The sequence below is a fragment of the Scyliorhinus torazame genome, chromosome 9, assembly GCF_047496885.1.
Source record: "Scyliorhinus torazame isolate Kashiwa2021f chromosome 9, sScyTor2.1, whole genome shotgun sequence".
NCBI lineage: Eukaryota > Metazoa > Chordata > Chondrichthyes > Carcharhiniformes > Scyliorhinidae > Scyliorhinus > Scyliorhinus torazame.
Genome location: NC_092715.1, coordinates 74,998,081 through 75,018,996, shown reverse-complemented (window position 1 = coordinate 75,018,996; position 20,916 = coordinate 74,998,081). Strand labels below are relative to the sequence as shown.

The following is a 20,916-nucleotide window of genomic DNA, read 5'->3' as shown; positions in this document are numbered from 1 at the left end:
GTCACATCTGGCTAGTTGATAGGTATGTAACTATGTGATTGTACTTCACTATACCAGCGATATGTCTTGTCACCCTTTTCAAAAACTATAGCCAATTCCAGATCACTAATGGCTTCTGTTGTTTTGCGCTTTGAAGTTAAATTCTCTGAGGTCATGTTGTTACTTTTGTTTTAGAGTATACAGAAGCATTGGAAAGCTCGAACGAAGAGACATTCGTATTAACCCTAGTTGAGATCCCAGCCTTCTCCTTAACGGATTACAATGCATCCTCCACTTCCTTCTTCCCTGTTTCAGAAGACAACTTGACGGTTGCTGAACCAGTTCTGCCCTTGTCAACGGAAAATGTTGAAGTTACTGAGTCTGTGAGGCAAGTCCAGTATTTTCAGGATTGAGATGTAATTTGAATTTGCAGTAGAATTGAGTTTAAAGTTACATTGACATTATTTAAATGCAATACCTAAAAATATCATAAAATGTGGAATATTTCTGGTAAATACAATCAGTAGATACTTATGGACAGTGGCTGAGAGTTGGATTAATCACCCTTCCACTATGGAAGTACCTGTCCTCTGCTCAACTCTTCCTCAATGGCCTGGATGTATACACAAATACACTCCGAGGTTAGTGACTGGAAAAATAACTACCTTTATTTTGTTTCATTGTTTAATCTCACTCTTGTGTCATAATTAATATTACAGGTTACAGGTTTTTTTCAATCGCGCAACTTAAAGTGAACGTTATATATCTTAATTGCAGTTTTGTTCTCCTAGTTTGAGGAAGGACATTCTTGCTATTGAGGGAGTCCAGCGAAGGTTCACCAGACTAAGTCCCGGGATGGCAGGACTGACATTTGAAGAAAGACTGAATTGACTGGGCTTGTACTCACTAGAGTTTAGAAGAATGAGACGGAATTTCATGGAAGCATATAAAATCCTGATGGGACTGGACAGGCTAGATGCAGGAAGAATGTTCCCATATTGGGGATGTCCAGAACTAGGGTCACAGCCTAAAAATAAGGGGTAAGCCATTCAGGACTGAGATGAGGAAGAACTTCTTCTCTCACAGAGTTGTGAACTTGTGAAATTCTCAGAAAGTTGTTTGGGCCAGTTTGTTGGATATATTCAAGAGGGCGCTGGACGTGGCCCTTGCGTCTAAAGGGATCAAGGGGTATGGAGAGAAAGCGGGAGTGGGATACTGAATTTGCATGATCAGCCATGATCATATTGAATGGTGGTGCAGGCTGGAAGGGCCAAATGGCCTACTCCACCTATTTTCTGTGTTTCAGCTGAGACTGGGATGATAGCTGCTTCTCCCTCTAGGCTGTTGGTATCCTATGTGAAGTGAGATCGGGCAGTGACAACCTGCTTCCAGTTGAATACAGAATCATTGAAGAAATTTATCTATGTAGTGCTAAGGGAAGAATATAGGGTAATGGGATTAGCTTTGGGTGGCTTTATTAAATAACTCGTACAGGTAGAGTGAATTCAAATGGTTTTCATCTGCACTGTGATATTAAAACAAAATGCTGTGGATGTTACAAATCTGAAATAAACACAACAAATGTTTTACATGCTCAGCAGGTCTGACAGCGTCGGTGGAGAGAAGTGGAATTAACATTTCAGGTAGTTGACATGAATTCTGATGGAAAGTAAATGACCTGAAATATTAACACTGCTTCTCTCCCCACACATGCTGCCAGACCAGATGAGTATTTCCACCATTTTCGGATTTAATAGGCATAGTAAATACCTCTGATTCTAAATCTGCATACCCATTAAAGTGGACATATTTGGTAAGAGAAGTGGATAACTTACCCCAGTTCGCTTCCGGGTGCGGCTATGCAGAGCTAGGTCGCATATTCGGTAGCTCCCGCTTGGAACGGACTTTTGGGCTCTTTTACAGGGCCCCCACGGCATTTGTTTGACATTTCCCGGTGTGGCAAGAAGACTGCAGCATTCCCCTGACAGAGTCCCCCAGGAATGTTATGTCTTTTGGCTACCAGACCCGGCAGAAACAGTAAAAGATTTGGCTTTGGCTGCAGGTTTAGACAAAAGCCTCTTCCAGCATGCAGGCGGGGGAAGGGCAAGCATAAAGCTGCAATCTGACTTGACTCTATCAAAGGTGAATTCTAGCAGCAGAGGGAACAACTGTGAAAAGATCTACCAAGGCCATTGAAGAAGCAGGGACGAGGCTTCCGGTGGCGGCCATGGAGGGGTAGGTCGCGCATTTGTCAGCTCCTGTCTGGAACTGACTCAGACCTTTTTCAGGAGTTTCCATAGACATTTTAAACGGACCAGAAGTGTAACGGCCAAAGGAGCGGCACTGGAGCAACGGGAGAAGCGAGGGAAAGAAAACAAAATGGCGGAGGCCAGGGACAAAGGGGAGCTGCAGGAGTTCATCAAGCGCTGCTTCGAGGAGCAGTGCGAGGAGATGCGCAAGGAGATGTTGGCGCCTATGCTTTCGGCAATTGAAGGACTCGGGATCACCCAGGAGGTCCACGAAGCTAAGATCCAGGAGGTACAGAAAAGAGTCAGTCAGAACGAGGACGAGCTCGTGGGCCTGGCGGTGAGTGGAGCAGAACGAGGCGCTACACAAGAGGTGGGCGGGAAGACTCGAAGACCTGGAGAACAGGTCGAGGAGAAAGAATCTGCGAATCCTGGGTCTCCCTGAGGGAGTGGAGGGAGCTGATGCTGGGGCATACGCGAGCACGATGCTCGAGGCGATGATGGGCACGAAGGCCCCTTCGAGGCCGCTGGAGTTGGACGGGGCACATCGGGTGCTGGCGAAGAAGCCCCAGGCAAATGAGCCGCCAAGGGCGATGGTGGTGAGGTTCCACCGGTTCACGGACAGAGAGTGGGTCCTGAGATGGGCCAAGAAGGAGCGGAGCAGTAAGTGTACAATGCAGAGATCCGAATATACCCGGACTGGAGCACGGAGGTTGCAAAGCGGAGAGCGGGTTTCAACCGGGCCAAAGCGGCGTTGTACCGGAAAGAAGTGAAATTCGGAATGCTGCAGCCAGCGCGACTGCGGGTCACATACAAGGGCCAACACTATTACTTTGAAACACCTGAAGAGGCGTGGGCCTTTGTACAAGCCGAAAAGTTGGACTCTAACTGAGTGTTTGTGAGGGATGTTTGAGGTTTGATGTGTGATGGTTGTTGTATATAGGGGGTCAATCTCGCGCAGAAATTTTACATGGACTGGGGGAGAGAGACAAGGCCGCGACAGGAGCTGCGCCAGAGCGGGCGGAGCGGGCTTTGGAAAGCGCGGGGTGTTTTCCCGCGTGCGGGAAGGGGAACAAAGGAATGCATATGGATTGGGAGACTCCCACGCGGGGAGGTCAATGGGACAGCGGGGGAAGCCGGGGTCAGCAGGCGTCAACTGACTTACGGGAGTGACATGGGGGGAGCAAAAAAGCTAGACAGGGGTCTAGCGGGGGGGGGGGGGGGGGGGGGGGGGGGAGGGTTGCTGCTGCACTGGCCGAAAGGGAATGGGACACAGAAGAGGTGGTCGGGACGGGGATCCCCCCTCTGGGGGACTGGAGGGTGAGGGAGGCGTGGACACGGGACTGGCCCAGAAAAGGAGATGGCTAGTCGGCGGGGCGTGGGGGGGGGGGTGAGAGCCCCTCCAATCCGGCTGATAACGTGGAATGTGAGGGGCCTGAATGGGCCGTTGAAGAGGGCTTGAGTGTTCGCGCACTTATAGGGACTGAAGGCGGACGTGGCCATGCTCCAAGAGACACACCTGAAGGTGGCGGACCAGGTCAGGCTAAGAAAGGGATGGGTAGGACAGGTATTCCACTCGGGACTGGACTCGAAGAATAGAGGGGTGGCAATATTGGTGGGAAAGCGGGTGTCATTTGAGGCCAAGACTATTGTAGCGGACAATAGAGGGCGATATGTAATGGTGAGCGGTAGGCTGCAAGGGATGTGGGTGGTGTTGGTAAACGTATACGCCCCGAACAGGGATGATGCAGGATTCATGAAGCGCATGTTGGGGCGCATTCCGGACCTGGAGATGGGAGGGGACTTCAATACAGTGTTGGATCCACCACTAGACCGCTCCAAATCAAGGACTGGAAAGAGGCCGGCGGCGGCCAAGGTACTTAGGGGGTTTATGGATCAGATGGGGGGAGTGGACCCATGGCGGTTTGCAAGGCCGCAGGCCAGGGAATTTTCTTTCTTCTCCCATGTACACAAAGCCTACTCCCGGATAGATTTCTTTGTTCTGGGTAGGGCGCTCATCCCGAGGGTGGAGGGGACGGAGTATTCGGCTTAGCCGTTTCGGACCATGCCCCACACTGGGTGGAACTGGAGCTGGGAGAGGAGAGGGACCAACGCCCGTTGTGGCGGCTGGATGTGGGACTGCTGGCGGACGAGGTGGTGTGTGGGAAGGTGAGGGGGTGTATCGAAAGGTACTTGGAGGCCAACGACAACGGAGAGGTGCGGGTGGGGGTGGTATGGGAGGCGTTGAAGGCGGTGATCAGGGGAGAGCTAATTTCCATTAGGGCTCATAGGGAGAAGACAGAGGGTATGGAAAGGGAGAGGTTAGTGGGGGAGATTTTGAGAGTGGACAGGAGATACGCAGAGGCCCCGGAGGAAAGATTACTTGGGGAAAGACAACGGCTCCAGACGGAGTTTGACCTGTTGACCACAGGGAAGGCGGAGGCACAGTGGAGGAAAGCGCAGGGGGCGACCTACGAGTATGGGGAAAAGGCTATTTGGATGCTGGCACTCCAGCTCCGTAAGAGGATGGCAGCGAGGGAAATAGGGGGAGTCAAAGATGGAAGGGGAGCCACGGTTCGGAGTGCGACGAAAATAAACGAGGTATTCAAGGCCTTTTATGAAGAGCTGTACAGATCCCAGCCCCCAGCGGGGGAAGAGGGGATGAGACGATTCCTAGATCAGCTGAGATTCCCGAGGGTGGAGGAGCAAGAGGTGGCTGGTTTGGGGGCACCAATTGGGTTGGAGGAGCTGAGCAAGGGTTTGGGGAGCATGTAGGAGGGGAAGGCCCCGGGACTGGACGGATTCCCGGTGGAGTTTTACAGGAAGTACGCAGACCTGTTGGCCCTGCTACTAGTGAGGACCTTTAATTAGGCAAGAGAGGAGGGGACCCTGCCCCCGACAATGTCGGAAGCGACAATTTTTTTGATCCTAAAGCGGGACAAGGACCCACTGCAATGTGGATCGTACAGGCTGATCTCGCTCCTCAATGTGGCTGGCAAACGTGCTGGCCACGAGGATCGAGGACTGTGTCCCGGGGGTAATCCACGAGGACCAGACGGGATTTGTAAAGGGCAGGCAACTAAACACCAATGTGCGGCGGCTCTTAAACGTGATAATGATGCCATCGGAGGAGGGAGAGGCGGAGATAGTGGCAGCTATGGACACGGAGAAGGCCTTTGACCGAGTAGAGTGGGAGTACCTCTGGGAGGTGCTGCGCAGGTTTGGGTTCGGGGTAGGGTTTATCAATTGGGTTAAGCTCCTTTACAGAGCCCCGATGGCAAGTGTAGTGACGAACCGGCGGAGGTCGGATTACTTTCGACTCTACACGAGGCAGGGGTGCCCCCTGTCCCCCCTGTTGTTCGCATTGGCGATCGAACCATTGGCCATGGAGGGGGGTGGTCCGAGGGGGAGAAGAGCATCGGGTGTCGCTATATGCGGATGACCTGTTGCTGTACGTGGCGGATCCAATGGAGGGGATGGTGGAGGTCATGCAGATTCCAAGAGAGTTTGGGGAGTTTTCGGGCTAGACGCTCAATGTAGGGAAGAGTGAGCTCTTTGTATTACAGGCGGGGGACCAAGAAAGAGGGATAGGGGTCCTACCGCTGAGGAGGGCAGAGGGGAGCTTTCGGTATCTGGGGATCCAGATAGCCAGGAGTAAGGGGACCCTACATAAACTGAATCTGACGAGGTTGGTGGAGCAAATGGAGGAGGATTTCAAAAGATGGGACATGTTACCGCTCTCGCTGGCGGGTAGAGTGCAGTCGGTCAAAATGGTGGTCCTTCCGAGGTTTCTGTTTGTGTTTCAGTGCCTTCCCATCGTGATCACTAAGGCCTTTTTTAAGAGAGTAGGCAGGAGTATTATGGGGTTTGTGTGGGTGAATAAGACCCCGAGAGTAAGGAGAGAGTTCCTGGAACGCAGTAGGGACCGAGGAGGGTTGGCGCTGCCAAACCTGGGGAGCTACTACTGGGCAGCAAATGTGGCGATGATCCGCAAGTGGGTTATGGAGGGAGAGGGGGCGGCATGGAAGAGGATGGAGATGGCGTCCTGTAAAGGAACGAGCCTGGGGGCGTTGGTGACGGCACCCCTGCCGCTCTCGCCGACAAAGTATACCACGAGCCCGGTGGTGGCCGCAACGCTAAGGATCTGGGGCCAGTGGAGACGGCACCGGGGTGCAATGGGAGCATCGGTGTGGTCCCCGAACAGGGGTAACCACTGGTTTGTCCCAGGGAAGATGGACGGGGGGTTCCAGAGCTGGCATCGGGCGGGGATTGGAAGAATGGGGGACCTGTTCATCGACGGGGCGTTTGCGAGCCTAGGGGCACTGGAGGAGAAGTTCGAGTTACCCCCGGGAAATGCCTTTAGATATATGCAGGTGAGGGCTTTTGTGAGGCGACAGGTGAGGGAATTCCCGTTGCTCCCGGTACAAGAAGTTCAAGATAGGGTGATCTCGGGTGTATGGGTCGGGGAGGGCATGGTGTCGGAAACTGGAGGGGTTCTGGAGAGGAGTGGCGGGAGCAATATCTCAGGTGGTGAAAGTCCGGGTCAAGCCAAGCTGGGGGCTAGCAATATTTGGAGTAGTGGACGAACCGGGAGTGCAGGAGGCGAAAGAGGCCGGCATTCTGGCCTTTGCGTCCCTAGTAGCCCAGCGAAGGATCTTGCTAATGTGGAAGGAGACTAAGCCCCCCAGCCTGGAGGCCTTGATAAATGATATGGCTGGGTTCATAAAGTTGGAGAGGATTAAGTTCGCCTTGAGAGGGTCTGCGCAGGGGTTTTACAGGCGGGTGGCAACCGTTCCTAGACTATCTCGCGGAGCGTTAGAGGAAGGTTGGTCAGCAGCAGCAGCAACCTTGGGGGGGGTGGGGGGAGAGGGGGGCTGCCTGGGAGGGTGGATGAGCAATAGATAACAAGAAGGGTTGGGGAAACTGGCACGTACGGGTGAGGGCCAGTGTACAAAGCTGTGTAAATATATCATTTTGCCATGTATATATCTTGCTCTGCGCGATTTCTTGTTTGTAAGGGAGAAAAATTGTGTTAAAAAACTTTGATAAATATATATTTTTTTAAAAACTTACCCCAGTTCATTGTGTGTCACTCTCTGATATATTCATTTTGTCAGAGCTGTGAAGTTTTATTCGCACCTGCTATGTTATTTTCAAATTACGTGTGCTTTATGCTGGCCGCTGACTTTAGGAGGAGACAATGTTCCATTGTTCAGCATTCGTATTCCCTACCTTGCATTTCAACAAATATATATGTGAAGTATTAGTCATTATTTGAATATCAAATATTTAATTGTTATGCTCCTGCATGCAGCTCTGAACCATCAATGGAGGCAACTTCAGTATGCACGGTGTCGGAATCAGTACCACTTAAAGAAAGTATACAACAGCAATGGAGTTTAAATAAGCCAGGCTCTCATATGGGACAAATGGATAGAAAAAGGAAAGTACACAGTTTTAGCGATAATCAAGATTTTCCTGCTAAGAAGAGTCCAATAATTACACCAATTGATGAGGGACCAATAGAAAAGGTTCGACCAACTGAAGAAACTCCTCGGTCAAATTTAGTTCCCTGGACTTCACTTGAGGTAGGTGTTTTTTTTCCTATTCCTTTTTAAAATTCTTTCATGGGCCAGTTAGTCTTACGTCAGTGGTGGGCAAATTAGTAAAATCAGTCCTGAGAGATGGGATTAACTGTCACGTAGAAAGACATGGACTTGTCAGGAATAGTCGGCATGGGTTTGTTGAAGGAATGTCTTGCCTCACAAATTTGATTGAATTCTCTGAGGAAGTGACAAGAAGGATTGATGAAGGTAGTGCAGTGGAAGTGGTGTGCATGGATTTAGCAAGGGATTTGACAAAGTCCCACATGGCAGATTGATCAAAAAAGCAAAGGCCCATAGGATACAGGGCAATGTGGCAAACTGAATAAAAAGTTAGCTTAGTGACAGGAAACAAAGGGATGGCTGCCCTTGCAAATGGAAAGTTTTTTCCAGTGGTGTTCCACAGGACCCTTACTGTTTGTGTTTTATATTAACGATTTGCCATGAATGTGGGGGGCACGGTTGGGACATTTGCAGATGACCCAAAGATTGGCCGAGTGGTGGACAGTGTAAAGGATAGCTACAAATTATATAAATGGGTTGGTGGAGCGGCGATAAAGTGGCAGATGGAATTTAACACCAAGAAGTGTAAGTGATGGACTTAGGGAGGTCAAACTGTTATAGGGAGTACACAATAAATGGCAATATTCTAAGAAGGCTGGTTGAAGTGAGAGATCATGGCATACAGGTACATAGGTTCCAAAAGGCAGCAGGTCAGGTAAACAAGATTTTAAAGAAAACATATGGAATGCTCTCCTTCATTGGCAGAGTTATAGAATATAAAAAGAAGGATATAATGTTGGAATTGTATAAGACACTGGTGAGGCCAAAACTTGAATATTGTGTGCAGTTCTGCTCACCACATTACAGGAAGAACGTAATGCTCTGAAGAGAGTGCAGAGGAGATTTACAAGAATGTTGCCAGGGCTAGAGAAGTGTAGCTACAAGGAGAGATTGAATAGGTTGGGGTTATTTTTCTTGGAACAAAGAAAGCTGAGGGGTGACTTAATTGAAGTGTACAAAATTATGAGGGGAAGAGATAGAGCAGACAGGATAAAATTGTTTCCCTTGGTGGAGAATTCTAGAACCAGGGGATATAGATTCAAGATATGTGGCAGAAGGTGTAAAGGGGACATGAGGAAGAACTTTTTTACGCAGAGGGTAGTGGGAGTCTGGATTCTCTGCCTAAGTTTGTGGTGGGGGCAGAGACCCTAAACTCTTTTTTAAAAGTACCTGGATCTGCACCTTAAGCTTTGGACCGGGTGCAGAAAGGTGGGATTAGAAAGGGCACCTGGGTGTCCTCAGGCAGGCATGGACAAGATTGGTCGAATCACCTCCTGTGCTGTAACTTTTCTATGGGACACGGACGTCGCTAACTAGGCCAGTATTTGTTGGCCATCTCTAATTGCCCTTGAACTGAGTGACTTCACAGGCCAGCTACATTACTGTGGGTCTGGAATCACATGTAGACCAGACCAGGTAGGGATGACAGATTTCCTTACCAAAGGACCTTCGTGAAGCAGGTTTCTATGACAATTGACGGTAGTTTCATGGTCACCATTACTGAGACTGGTTTTCAATGCCAGATATATTTTGTTTTGAAAAGATTTTATTGAAGGCATTTTCAATATATACATAACTAAGAAATGCAAAAGCCAACCGTGGCAATAGGAAACAAACCCCTCCCTCCCGACATACCCCTCTCCCCGCTGATGATTCAGTACTCCTTAAAGAAGTTGATGAACAGCTTCCACCTCAGGGTGAACCCCTCCTCCGCACCTTGAATGGCGAACTTGAACTTTCCAAAATGCAGGAACTCTGCCAAATCGCTCACCCATACCTCTGCTTTCGGTGGCTCCAAGTTCCGCCAGCACAACAAAATCCATCTCCGGGCTGTCAAAGAGGCAAAGGCCAACACGTCAGCCTCTCTCCCCGCCTGCACTCCTGGATTCCCTGACACTCGGGCTATGTCTACCCCAAAATCTTTGACATTATATCTGAAAATCCCTTCCAAAACCCCCTCAACCTTGGACGCGCCAAAAACATATACACATGATTCACCAGTACCCTGCACACCGCCCGCACCTATCCTCCACCCCTGGAAAGAACCGACTCATCCTGGACACTGTCTTGTGGGCCCTGTGCACCACCTTAAATTGGATAAGGCCTAGTCTCGCACAAGAAGAGGATGCATTCACCCCCATGGGGAGCTTTATTCCATTTTCCGGATCCCAAATACCACCCAACCCCTCCTCTCACTGACCTCCTCCATCCCTCTTCATCAACTCCCCAGACATGTCCGTAACCCACCCCTCCCCTATTTCATCCTCGGACAGAAATTTATCCTGCACCAACGGGGCGGCAGCATCGGAAAAGACAACACTTCCTTCCTCACAAAGTCCCTAACCCGCAGATACCTGAACCCATTCTCCATCGGTGACTGGTACGTCCCCTCCAGCTCCTCTAGGTCTGAAAAGCTCTCTCCAACAAAGCTCTCTCCAACAAACAATTCCCTAAAAGATTCTTTCCTTATCCCTGGAACCTCGCATCCAACCCCGCCAGCACAACCTATGATTATCGCATATCAGCTCCCACAGAGACATGCCTTCCAATCCAAAGTGCTACCGACATTGGTTCCAAACCCTCAGTGCTGATACCACCACCAGTCTTGTGGAGTACGTGATTGGCGAGAACGGAAGAGGCGCCCACAATAGTGCCCTCAAGCTGGTCCCCTTATATGAGACCGCTTCCATCCTCCCCCAAACCGACTGCTCCTCCACCTTCCATTTCCTAACTATTGCAATATTTGCTGCCCAAAATGTCCGCTGTCATCTCCCCCTAACCAACCATGATCAAAGAAAAAGAAAGCCCAACCACCCTACCTCCACAGATCTACCTCCCACTTCACTCCCATTAACCGGCCAACCAGCTAGCACGCTGCCTACCCCCCAGCCGCCCTTCATCTGCAATTGCCCCAAAACAGTAAAACACACTTCCCCACTCTGCATTCAGACACATTAAATACAACAATCTGCCCGGCGTGCAGACCCAAATTCCCAACGTTAACATCTCCAAAGTTCAATGCCCTCACACCTCCCAGTCCATGGTCTCTCATAAATTCACTTGCCTCCTCTGGCGTGTCAAACTAAAACTCGCGATTCTGGTGTGTGACGCACAGCCGAGCAGGATACAACACCCCAAACTTCACTGCTTCCTTGTATAGGGCCGCCTTGATCCGATTGAAACCGGCCCGCTGCTTGGCCAACTCTGCCAACTGCAACCAAATCCTGGTAAATCCTCAGCACGTTTCCTTCCCAGGTGCAATTTTTTTTTCCTTCGCCGACCTCAGTATCCTCAACTTGTTGAGGAAATGATGCAGCCGCACCACCATCGCCCTTGGCAGCTCCCCTGCCTTCAGCCTCCTCTCAACATTCTGTGCGCTCGATCCCCTTGGGGGAAGGTCAAAGACTCCCTCCCCCAACAACTTCTCAAACACATTTGCCACATACTTTGTGGCCTGCGTTCCCTCTATCCCTTCAGGCAGCCCTACGATCCAGAGATTCTGCGTCTTGGAGTAATTCTCCTGGTCCTCCACCTTCTCCCTCAACATCTTCTGGCTCTCAGCCATCAGCACCATCTCTGCCTCCAACGAGGCCAGACAGTCCTCGTTCTCTCCCACCGATTCCTCCATGTTCTTGAGCGCGAGACTCTGCACCTCCAGCCTTTGCTCCACTTTCTCTTTTTTTTAAATAAATATTTTATTGAAAATTTTTGGTCAACCAACACAGTACATTGTGCATCCTTTACACAATATTATAACAACACAAATAACAATGACCTATTTTATAAACAAAAAATGAATAAATAATAAATAACAAAAATGAAAACTAACCCTAATTGGCAACTGCCTTATCACATGTAACACTCTCCAAAAATATAATTTAACAGTCCAATATATAATTATCTGTCGCAACGACCTATACATATTATACAGTATATATTAACAACCCTGAGAGTCCTTCTGGTTCCTCCTCCCTCTTCTTCCCCCCCTCGATCCTGTGCTGCTGCTGCTGCCTTCTTTTTCCCATTCCATCTATCTTTCTGCGAGGTATTCGACGAACGGTTGCCACCGCCTGGTGAACCCTTGAGCCGACCCCCTTAGAACGAACTTAATCCGCTCTAGCTTTATAAACCCTGCCATGTCATTTATCCAGGTCTCCACCCCCGGGGGCTTGGCTTCTTTCCACATTAACAATATCCTGCGCCAGGCTACTAGGGACGCAAAGGCCAAAACATCGGCCTCTCTCGCCTCCTGCACTCCCGGCTCTTGTGCAACCCCAAATATAGCCAACCCCCAGCTTGGTTCGACCCGGACCCCCACTACTTTTGTCACCCCCATCCAAAACCCCTGTAGTGCCGGGCATGACCAAAACATATGGGTATGATTCGCTGGGCCTATCGAGCACCTCGCACACCTATCCTCCACCCCAAAAAATTTACTGAGCCGTGCTCCAGTCATAGGCGCCCTGTGTAATACCTTAAACTGAATCAGGCTTAGCCTGGCACACGAGGACGACGAGTTTACCCTGCTTAGGGCATCTACCCACAGCCCCTCCTCGATCTCCTCCCCCAGCTCTTCTTCCCATTTCCCTTTTAGTTCATCTACCATAGTCTCCCCTTCGTCCCTCTTTTCCCTATATATATCTGACACCTTACCATCCCCCACCCATGTCTTTGAGATCACTCTGTCCTGCACCTCTTGTGTCGGGAGCTGCGGGAATTCCCTCACCTGTTGCCTCGCAAAAGCCCTCAGTTGCATATACCTGAATGCATTCCCTTGGGGCAACCCATATTTCTCGGTCAGCGCTCCCAGACTCGCGAACTTCCCATCCACAAACAGATCTTTCAGTTGCGTTATTCCTGCTCTTTGCCACATTCCATATCCCCCATCCATTCCCCCCGGGGCAAACCTATGGTTGTTTCTTATCGGGACCCCCCCCAAGGCTCCAGTCTTTCCCCTATGCCGTCTCCACTGTCCCCAAATCTTCAGTGTAGCCACCACCACCGGGCTTGTGGCGTAGTTCCTCGGTGAGAACGGCAATGGGGCTGTCACCATAGCCTGTAGGCTAGTCCCCCTACAGGACGCCCTCTCTAATCTCTTCCACGCCGCTCCCTCCTCCTCTCCCATCCACTTACTCACCATTGAAATATTAGCGGCCCAATAATACTCACTTAGGCTCGGTAGTGCCAGCCCCCCCCCTATCCCTGCTACGCTGTAAGAATCCCTTCCTCACTCTCGGGGTCTTCCCGGCCCACACAAAACCCATGATGCTCTTTTCAATCCTTTAAAAAAAAGCCTTCGTGATCACCACCGGGAGGCACTGAAACACAAAGAGGAATCTCGGGAGGACCACCATCTTAACCGCCTGCACCCTCCCTGCCAGTGACAGGGATACCATATCCCATCTCTTGAAATCCTCCTCTATCTGTTCCACCAACCGCGTTAAATTTAACCTATGCAATGTGCCCCAATTCTTGGCTATCTGGATCCCCAGGTAACGAAAGTCCCTTGTTACCTTCCTCAACGGTAGGTCCTCTATTTCTCTACTCTGCTCCCCTGGATGCACCACAAACAGCTCACTTTTCCCCATGTTCAATTTATACCCTGAAAAATCCCCAAACTCCCCAAGTATCCGCATTATTTCTGGCATCCCCTCCGCCGGGTCTGCCACGTATAGTAGCAAATCGTCCGCATACAAAGATACCCGTTGCTCTTCTCCACCTCTAAGTACTCCCCTCCACTTCTTGGAACCCCCCAACGCTATCGCCAGGGGCTCAATCACCAGTGCAAACAATAATGGGGACAGAGGGCATCCCTGCCTTGTCCCTCTATGGAGCCGAAAATATGCAGATCCCCGTCCATTCGTGACCACGCTCGCCATCGGGGCCCTATACAACAGCTGCACCCATCTAACATACCCCTCTCCAAAACCAAATCTCCTCAACACCTCCCACAAATAATCCCACTCCACTCTATCAAATGCTTTCTCGGCATCCATCGCCACTACTATCTCCGTTTCCCCCTCTGGTGGGGCCATCATCATTACCCCTAACAACCTCCGTATATTCGTGTTCAGCTGTCTCCCCTTCACAAACCCAGTTTGGTCCTCGTGGACCACCCCCGGGACACATTCCTCTATTCTCATTGCCATTACCTTGGCCAGGATCTTGGCATCTACATTTAGGAGGGAAATAGGTCTATAGGACCCGCATTGTAGCGGGTCCTTTTCCTTCTTTAAGAGAAGCGATATCGTTGCTTCAGACATAGTCGGGGGCAGTTGTCCCCTTTCCTTTGCCTCATTAAAGGTCCTCGTCAATACCGGGGCGAGCAAGTCCACATATTTTCTATAGAATTCGACTGGGAATCCATCCGGTCCCGGGGCCTTTCCCGCCTGCATGCTCCTAATTCCTTTCACCACTTCTTCTACCTCGATCTGTGCTCCCAGTCCCACCCTTTCCTGCTCTTCCACCTTGGGAAATTCCAGCCGATCCAAGAAGCCCATCATTCTCTCCCTCCCATCCGGGGGTTGAGCTTCATATAATTTTTTATAAAATGTCTTGAACACTCCATTCACTCTCTCGGCTCCCCGCTCCATCTCTCCTTCCTCATCCCTCACTCCCCCTATTTCCCTCGCTGCTCCCCTTTTCCTCAATTGGTGTGCCAGCAACCTGCTCGCCTTCTCCCCATATTCGTACTGTACACCCTGTGCCTTCCTCCATTGTGCCTCTGCAGTGCCCGTAGTCAGCAAGTCAAATTCTACATGTAGCCTTTGCCTTTCCCTGTACAGTCCCTCCTCCGGTGCTTCCGCATATTGTCTGTCCACCCTCAAAAGTTCTTGCAGCAACCGCTCCCGTTCCTTACTCTCCTGCTTCCCTTTATGTGCCCTTATTGATATCAGCTCCCCTCTAACCACCGCCTTCAACGCCTCCCAGACCACTCCCACCTGGACCTCCCCATTATCATTGAGTTCCAACTACTTTTCAATGCACCCCCTCACCCTTAGACACACCCCCTCATCTGCCATTAGTCCCATGTCCATTCTCCAGGGTGGGCGCCCTCCTGTTTCCTCCCCTATCTCCAAGTCTACCCAGTGTGGAGCGTGATCCGAAATGGCTATAGCCGTATACTCCGTTCCCCTCACCTTCGGGATCAACGCCCTTCCCAGCACAAAAAAGTCTATTCACGAGTAGACTTTATGGACATAGGAGAAAAACGAGAACTCCTTACTCCTAGGTCTGCTAAATCTCCACGGGTCTACACCTCCCATCTGCTCCATAAAATCTTTAAGTGCCTTGGCTGCTGCCGGCCTCCTTCCAGTCCTGGACTTCGACCTATCCAGCCCTGGTCCAACACCGTATTAAAATCTCCCCCCATTATCAGCTTTCCCATCTCTAGGTCCGGAATGCGTCCTAGCATCCGCCTCATAAAATTGGCATCATCCCAGTTCGGGGCATATACGTTTACCAAAACCACCGTCTCCCCCTGTAGTTTGCCACTCACCATCACGTATCTGCCCCCGTTATCCGCCACTATAGTCTTTGCCTCGAACATTACCCGCTTCCCCACTAATATAGCCACCCCCCTGTTTTTCGCATCTAGCCCCGAATGGAACACCTGCCCCACCCATCCTTTGCGTAGCCTAACCTGGTCTATCAGTTTCAGGTGCGTTTCCTGTAACATAACCACATCTGCCTTAAGTTTCTTAAGGTGTGCGAGTACCCGTGCCCTCTTTATCGGCCCGTTCAGCCCTCTCACGTTCCACGTGATCAGCCGGGTTGGGGGGCTTCCTACCCCCCCCTTGTTGATTAGCCATCCCCTTTTTCCAGCTCCTCACCCGGTTCCCACGCAGCTGTATCTCCCCCAGGCGGTGCCCCCCGCCCATCCCCTCCCATACCAGCTCCCCCCTCTCTCCAGCAGCAGCAACCCAGTAATTCCCCCCTCCCACCCCCCCCCCCCCCCCCCCCCCGCTAGATCCCCCGCTAGCGTAATTACTCCCCCCATGTTGCTCCCAGAAGTCAGCAAACTCTGGCCGACCTCGGCTTCCCCCCGTGACCTCGGCTCGCACCGTGCGACGCCCCCTCCTTCCTGCTTCTCTATTCCCGCCATGATTATCATAGCGCGGGAACCAAGCCCGCGCTTCTCCCTTGGCCCCGCCCCCAATGGCCAACGCCCCATCTCCTCCACCTCCCCTCCTCCCCCCATCACCACCTGTGGAAGAGAGAAAAGTTACCACATCGCAGGATTTGTACATAAAACCCCTCTTTCCCCCCTTTTTTACCCCCCTCTTCGCCCCCCATATTCGCCCCACCACTTTGTTCAAACGTTCTTTTTAATAACCCGCTCATTCCAGTTTTTCTTCCACAATAAAAGTCCACGCTTCATCCGCCGTCTCAAAGTAGTGGTGCCTCCCTCGATATGTGACCCACAGTCTTGCCGGTTGCAGCACTCCAAATTTTATCTTCTTTTTATGAAGCACCGCCTTGGCCCGATTAAAGCTCGCCCTCCTTCTCGCCACCTCCGCACTCCAGTCTTGATAAACGCGGATCACCGCGTTCTCCCATTTACTGCTCCGAGTTTTCTTTGCCCATCTAAGGACCATTTCTCTATCCTTAAAACGGAGGAATCTCACCACTATGGCTCTGGGAATTTCTCCTGCTCTCGGTCCTCGCGCCATCACTCGGTATGCTCCCTCCACCTCCAACGGACCCGCCGGGGCCTCCGCTCCCATTAACGAGTGCAGCATCGTGCTCACATATGCCCCGACGTCCGCTCCCTCCGCACCTTCAGGAAGACCTAGAATCCTCAGGTTGTTCCTCCTTGCGTTGTTCTCCAGTGCCTCCAACCTTTCCACACATCGTTTCTGATGTGCCTCATGCGTCTCCGTCTTCACCACCAGGCCCTGTATGTCGTCCTCATTCTCGGCTGCCTTTGCCTTCACGACCCGAAGCTCCCGCTCCTGGGTCTTTTGTTCCTCCTTTAGCCCTTCGATCGCCTGTAGTATCGGGGCCAACAGCTCTTTCTTCATTTCCTTTTTGAGCTCTTCCACACAGCATTTCAAGAACTCTTGTTGTTCAGGGCCCCATGTTAAACTGCCACCTTCCGACGCCATCTTGGTTTTTGCTTGCCTTCCTTGCCGCTGTTCTAAAGGATCCACTGCAATCCGGCCACTTTCTCCTCCTTTTTTCATCCGTATCCAGGGGGGATTCCCTTCTGGTTTACCGCACAGTGTTTTTAGCCGTCAAAATTGCCGTTGGGGCTCCTATCAAGAGCCTAAAAGTCTGTTTCACCGGGAGCTGCCGAAACGTGTGACTCAGCTGGTCATCGCCGCACCCGGAAGTCTTGCTCCACTTTCTCAGTAGCCACCCTAAGTGGCTTCACCCCCTTTACCAAGGCCTCTCAGGCCTCCTGTCTCTGTTGCTGGAACTTAGTGTTTAAGACGTCCACCAGTTGCTAAATAGACCACTCAGCGGGCAACGACACCCCAGCACCCTCCGCCATCTTTTCCTCTGTCGCACCTCGAATAATTTATTGCCCAGGCTGCTGCTCTAACCCGTTACATTCCTCGTCTGGTAAGCCATAAACTAGCCTCACCAATGCAACACTTCTATTTCTCAGTACTCATGCACCCCACACCAGCAGCAGCTTCCAAATGTGTGAACATGCACTCCATGGCCACCACCGGAGGTCCAATTCCAGATTTATTAATTGAATTTAACATCCACCAGTTGCTTGGATGGGCTTTCAGCCCATGTGCCCAGAGTATTAGCTGGACCTCTGGACTGCTAGTCCACTGACATTATCACCACACCACTGCCTCTTCCAAGTCTTTTGACTCTGAAGGCTTGCATGGTAGATGGTTCATGGATGCAATGTGTGAAGCAGATCTACTTGCACCACTAAAGTGCCTGGCCAAATGTACTCCAAATGTTTTAATTGGTTAGTTGGTTTCCTCCTTCAGTCAGTCTCTATTTAAACCTCTGCTGCTGCAGAGAGGGTGTTTGGTCTCATGCTATACATCTACTTCTCTGCCCATCACCATCGCCACGAAAGTTGAATTACTTTTTTAAAAATTCAATAATAGAATGTGAACATCGCTAGCAAGGTCAGCATTTATTGTCCATCCCTAATTGGTCCTTGAGAAGGTGGTGGTGAGCTGTCTTCTCAAATTTCTGCAGTTCATATGGTGTAGGTACGCTCTCCGTGCTGTTCTGGAGAGACTTCTAGGGTTTTGATCCAGCAACATTGAAGGACCAGTGACATAGTTCTAAGTGCGCAAGGGAAGCTTTAAGGGAGCTGGCAGGTCATGGTGCTTTCCATGTGTCTCCTTTAATGGTCGTTCTAGGTAGTAGAGGTTGTGGGTTTGGAAGATGTCATCAAAGGAAACTTGGGGAGTTGCTGCAGCATAACTTGTAGATGATACACGTTGCTGCCGCTCTGGAGGGAGTGAATATTTAGGGTCGTGGATGAGGTGCTGATCAAGTGGACCGCTTTTCCTTGGACGTTGTCAAGCTTCTTGACAATTGTGGGATTCACACTCATCCAGGGAAGTGTAGATTTTTCCATCACACTCCTGGCTCGTATCTGGTAGATGATGGAAGCACTTTGGGGAGTCAGGAAGTGCCACAGAATTCCTATTACTACCACAATATTTATATTGTCGTCCAGTAAATTTTTTGGTTGATGGTGACAGCCCCTAGGATGTTGATGGTGGGGTATTTAGAAATGGCAATGCCGTTGCACGTCAAGGGTAAATGAGGGTGGTCTCTTAATGGGGGTGGTCTCTTAATGGGGGTGGTCTCTTAATGGGGGTGGTCCCTGAATGGGGGTGGTCCCTTAATGGGGGTGGTCCCTTAATGGGGGTGGTCCCTTAATGGGGGTGGTCCCTTAATGGGGGTGGTCTCTGAATGGGGGTGGTCCCTTAATGTGGGTGGTCTCTTAATGGGGGTGGTCTCTTAATGGGGGTGGTCTCTTAATGGGGGTGGTCTCTTAATGGGGTGGTCTCTTAATGGGGGTGGTCATTGCCTGGCAATTGTGTGGTGTGTATGCTACTTGCCATTATCATCCAGATCTTGCGGCTATGGATAAGAACTGCTTCAATATCTGAGGAGTTGCGAGTGGTGCTGAAAATTACAATAATCAGCAAACATCGCCACTTCTATCGTTCCGATAGAGGGAAAGTTGCTGATGAAGTGGCTGAGGATTTTTGGGCCTAGGACATTATCCTGAGGAACTCCTGCATTGAAGTCCTAAGACTGAGATCCTTGGCTTCTAACAACCATACTCGCCTGTCTTTGTGTTAGGTACGACTCCAACCTCTGATTTAAAAAAAATAAAAGAAATAATTAATTCACTGACTTAAAATTTGTTAAGGCTCCGTGTTGCCATGCTGCCTTAATATTCACGGCAGACGGGACTTCCGGTGACGGCGGGCGGGAGGCAGCCGCACATTGGAGGGCTCCCGTTCGGGAACGGCATTTTCGGGGAGTAACGCCCGGTCCCAAGGGCCAGCGACGGCAGTAAAAGTCGGGGGATAGCGCAAGGAGAAGAAGGATGTTGAAAATCACCAAAGAAACGGCCGGGAAAAAAGCGGCTGAAAGTCCGTTGGAGAGGGGAAAGGTCACCGCGGGGCCAACAAAGGAAATGGAGGCTGGAGCACCAGCGGAGGCCGCAGTGCTTACGGCTGAAGAACTAACTAAGGTGATGGCTGCGGAATTCCAAAAGCAGTTGGCGCAGATTGAGAAATGTATGGAGATGGTGAGGAAGGAGATGAGGGAGGTTTTGAATGTGCTGGTGGAGGAGGCGGTTTCCCCGGTGAAGACGGCGGTGGCGAGCGCAGTGGCGGAGGTGCGAGAGCAAGGGGAGGCGCTGAAGGAAGTGGAGCAGACGGTACTGCAGCACGGTGATCAACTTGCCTCGATGGGGAAGGAGATGCGGAAGGTGATGGACACGAACAAGAATCTGCGAGGAAAAATGGAAGATCTGGAAAACAGATCCAGGCGACAGAATTTGAGGGTCGTGGGGCTGCCCGAAGGAGTTGAAGGACCGAAGCCGACTGAGTATTTTGCCGCGATGCTGGCAAAACTACTGGGGGAGGGGGAGGACCCCTCCCGATATGAACTGGATCGGGCTCATCGGTCGTGGAGGCCTGCACCAAAGGCGAGTGAGCCGCCAAGGGCAGTGACTCTGTGCTTCCGTAGGTACAGTGTGAAGGAGAAGGTCCTGAGCTGGGCCAAGCAGAAGCTGGTGGTGCAGTGGGCTGGAGCTGGTGTACGTGTATACCAGGACTTTACGGTGGAGCTGGCGAGGAGGCGGGCTGCCTTCAACCGGGTGAAGAGGGCACTGTACATTGGCAAGGTGCAGTGCGGCATTGTATATCCAGCGAAGCTGAGGGTGACTTACAAGCTCAGGGACTTTTATTTTGGAACGGCGGAAGCAGCGGAGGAGTTTGCGAAGGCAGAAGGACTGTGGCAGAACTGACAAATTGAGGAATGGTCATGTGCCGATGTAACCTCATGACTGTATTTTCTTCTTTTTTTTTGTATCACTGCGTGCGGGTGTAGAGGCTAAAGGAGCCAACGTTGCATATATTTGGAAAAGGGAAGGGACGGGACTTTCACTCGAATGGAGGGCTCTTTGGGGTGTAGGTGGATATGCGGGGTTTGTGTGCTAGAAGGGGATCTTTGGGCTTTCCTAGGGCCGGGAAATGGACCCGGGTGGGGGCCTCCACGCTGGCCGGTTTAAGCCGGCCAGTGAACGGGAGTGAGGTGGGGGGAGGGGCTGCGGCCATCGGAGCCTGACAGAACAGGGTCCGAGTGATCTAGCCGGGGTGGAAAGTTGGGGGGAGGGAACCGAGGTTGGGGGAGGGAACCGAGGTTGGGAGGAAGAGTTTTACAATAGGCATTGGACGGGAGGAGCTGGAGACTTTTGGGGTGGGGCGGGGGTGGGGCGGAGGGGGGGGAGGGAGGGGGAGCTGTGTAAGATTAAGGGTGACTACGGGTAATCCCTGATTCCTTTTTGTCATTTGTTT

General features: G+C 51.1%; 1 protein-coding gene across 5 annotated transcripts in view; it reads left to right on the top strand.

The window, feature by feature from the left end:
• The window catches only part of LOC140429315 (uncharacterized), a 198,901-nt gene that overhangs the window by 150,556 nt on the left and 27,429 nt on the right, over positions 1–20,916 (top strand). For all 5 annotated transcript variants that reach the window (XM_072516152.1, XM_072516150.1, XM_072516149.1 and 2 more), the window contains 2 exons: positions 175–367; positions 7,540–7,813. In XM_072516152.1, the coding sequence (XP_072372253.1) occupies positions 175–367; positions 7,540–7,813 (467 nt within the window). The remainder of the gene's footprint in view (positions 1–174; positions 368–7,539; positions 7,814–20,916) is intronic.